General features: G+C 51.9%; 1 protein-coding gene across 1 annotated transcript; it reads left to right on the forward strand.

Annotated features, from left to right (window-relative positions):
- Positions 1-1545: 1545 nt before the first annotated feature.
- Positions 1546-3144, forward strand: LOC106726479. The gene is given in 3 exon segments (XM_014541441.1): positions 1546-1958; positions 2173-2984; positions 2987-3144. Coding segments are annotated over 3 exon segments (1383 nt in total).
- Positions 3145-3400: the final 256 nt, after the last annotated feature.

Here is a 3400-nt window from a genome sequence, read left to right on the forward strand (position 1 = left end):
CTGATTTGGGTTTAGCCTATTAGGTCCAGGCTATAATTTTTGGAAACCCCGGGCACCCGGACCAAATGGTGTATGTTCAAATTTGGATAGATGTTTTAACTGAAAATCCTAGATGGCTCCAGGATTGCAAAAAACCCTCAGAAAAGAAAAAGAAATTGGGACAGAGACCAACTGTCCTCCTCACTACACCTCCCAGGGAGGCTGAGAGGAAGCCCCTTGTCCTCCCACCTCCGCAGGAGGACCCCATCTTAGCAGAGCCACCCCCGTACCTGTCAGCCCTGATGCAGGCTCCCCCTGAAGATCCTCTGAGTCCATCTCATACCTGCAGTGGGGCAGAGTACCGACCCCCTCATTCAGCCCCCTCTCCGGACTTCTCTGGAGCCCTGATGTTGCCTTTGCACTAGGTGGCCGCCCCCAACGGGGAGGAACGGCCTTTTATGGTTTACGTCCCTTTTTCGACCAGTGACTTCTATAACTGGAAGAATCAGAATCCCTCTTTCTCTCAGAATCCGCAGGGATTAATCTCCCTCTTGGAGTCTGTCTTTTTCACCCACCAGCCCACTTGGGATGATTGCCAACAGCTCCTCCAGACTCTTTTCACCTCGGAGGAGAGAGAGCAAGTCAGGTCGGAGGGAAGGAAAATGGTTCTTGGCCCCGACGGCCAACCCTTTTCGGAGTCAGCATGGCTCAAGGCTATCTTCCCACTCTTCTGCCCCTCGTGGGACCCCAACACGGAGTGAGGTAAGGTCGGTATCGCCAGACTCTGCTGAGGGGAATCCGAGCGGCTGCGCGGAAACCCATCATTTGTCTAAGGTAACTGAAACTTTACAGGGACTGAATGAATCTCCTGCCGCTTTTCTAGAGCACCTGTGTGAAGCCTACAGGCTCTACACACCCATAGATCCTGATGCACCTGAGAATTGGTGGGCAGTTAACATCACTTTCGTGTCCCAGTCGGCCCCAGACGTTAGAAAGAAATTACAAAAGTTAGAAGGCTTTGAGGGAAAAGTGCTGTCGGAATTGGTTGAGGTTGGTCAAAAGGCATTTAACAATAGAGAAGATTCAGAGACTGTGCAGACTCGGAAAATGGCAAAGGTCCTGGTAACTGCCATGCAAGAGGAAAGAGACGGGAATCAGAGAAAGGGAAGGAAGTTCGGGAAAGAGGACAGGCACCCAAGACGCTCTGATTTAGGGAAGGACCAGTGTCCGTACTGCAAGGAAAAGGGCCTTTGGAAGAAAGACTGTCCAAAAAAGCCTCAGCAGCACCCGACCCCGGAACTAGTTGAAGAAGGAGACTGACGGGGCCGGGCCTCCATCCCAATTAGCCCCCAGGAGCCCAGGGTCACCTTAAAAGTCGGGGGCAAACCCGTGGACTTCCTTGTAGACACTGGAGCTACTTACTCCGTCCTACAGCAGGCGGAGGGCCCGGTGTCCAAAGAACGAACCCCCATTCAGGGAGCCATGGGAAAGACTAAATCTTACCCATGGACCCAGGCCCAAATTACCAACCTGGGGGCCGGGATAGTGACCCACTCATTCTTAGTGATGCCGGAGTGCCCGTACCCGCTACTGGGATGGGACCTTCTCAGCAAACTGCAGGCTACCATCTCCTTCCAGGAGGAGACGGCTACAGTGACTTTTAATCAGAGACCAGGGGCTGTGCTTTTGACTTGCCCCTTGAGCGAGGAATACCTCCTCACTGGGGGAACCGAGAACAACAATCCGGTCCCAGATGCCCCATTACTCCAAAAGCTGCAACAGAAAATACCTGGAGTATGGGCAGAGAGTAACCCCCCAGGATTGGCAGTCCACAAAGCCCCAATTGTGGTACAACTCTCCAGCACAGCAATTCCAGTATGGGTTAAGCAATATCCAATAAGCCAAAAGGCCCGAAGAGGCATTGCAGTCCACATAAAAAGACTGAAAAAAGCAGGAATCTTAGTCCCTTGCCACTCCCTGTGGAATACCCCATTGCTTCCTGTGCAAAAACCCGTGACGGAGGACTTCAGACCCGTTCAGGACTAAAGAGAGGTCAATAAGAGGGTAGAAACTATACATCCCACGGTGTCTAATCCATATACCCTCCTGAGCCTATTACCTGCACCAGAGGAAAGACTGATAAACTAAACTAGACTGAAATTGAAACTAAGGCTTTTCGAGATCTTAAACAAGCCTTAGTGCACCAGCGTTAGCGCTGCCAGACCTCATAAAGCCATTTCAGTTACATGTGGCAGAGGCTCGGGGAATCGCAAAGGGGGTGTTAACCCAACCCCTGGGACCATGGAAAAGGCCTGTGGCATACTTATCCAAGTGGCTAGACCCCGTGGCTGCAGGGTGGCCGGAGTGTTTGAGAGCAGTGGCAGCTACAGCTATATTGGTAAAGGAAGCCTCGAAACTCACTCTCGGGCAGGACTTGGAAGTAGTGGCTCCACATTCCGTGGAGGCACTGTTGCGAAGCCCACTAGAGCGCTGGCTCTGGAATGCTCGGATCACCCAGTATTGGGTACTCTTGCTTGATCCCCCACGAGTCAGTTTTCTCAAAACAGCGGCACTAAACCCTGCTACCTTGTTGCCTGATGATGACCCCGAGCAGCCCCTCCATGACTGCACTGAAACCCTGTCCTCGCTCAAGAACCTTCGAGAGGACCTGACAGACCAGCCCCTGCCAGACCCTGAGGAGACCCTATACACTGATGGAAGCAGCTTTGTGGTCGAAGGGACCAGGTACGCAGGAGCAGCGCTCGTGACAGCTGACAAGGTAATCTGGGCGCAGGCACTAGGACGTGGGACATCTGCTCAGAAGGCAGAGCTGATAGCCCTCACCCAAGCACTACGGTGGGGGAAGGGAAAGGCAGTGAATATATACACGGACAGCCGATATGCATTTGCCACTGTTCACGTTCACGGGGACTTATACCAAGAAAGGGGACTCCTAACGTCAGGAGGGAAGGAAATCTAAAATGTCCCAGAAATCCTTACCCTCCTGCGGCCCTTTGGACGCCGAAGGCGGTGGCAGTCATACACTGCAAAGGACATAAGTCAACTGACACCCCGGAGGCACGGGGAAACACCTTCGCAGATAAAATGGCCAGGGAAGTCGCCCAAAAACCAGTGGGGAATGTTACAGAGCAGGAACATTTTTAGGCCTGCTTAATTACCTAGCCACCTCAGCAGCTTGACAGCCTGTGCCAAGTTTCTAGGAACTGAGCTCCCACACCTGAGCAACGGTCCACAAAGAACAAACAGATCAAAATTAAGAATAGTCCTTACCTTTAAGTTACCCAGAAATGAATAACAGGAGGATGATGAATAGCTTGGCTAAAACTACACAATTGGCTTTTGTAACTTGGCTTTGCTTGCTATGGGAACCCGAACACGGATGTAGTTGTCCCCTTTAAAT

Source organism: Myotis brandtii, unplaced genomic scaffold, assembly GCF_000412655.1.
Source record: "Myotis brandtii unplaced genomic scaffold, ASM41265v1 scaffold270, whole genome shotgun sequence".
Taxonomy (NCBI): domain Eukaryota; kingdom Metazoa; phylum Chordata; class Mammalia; order Chiroptera; family Vespertilionidae; genus Myotis; species Myotis brandtii.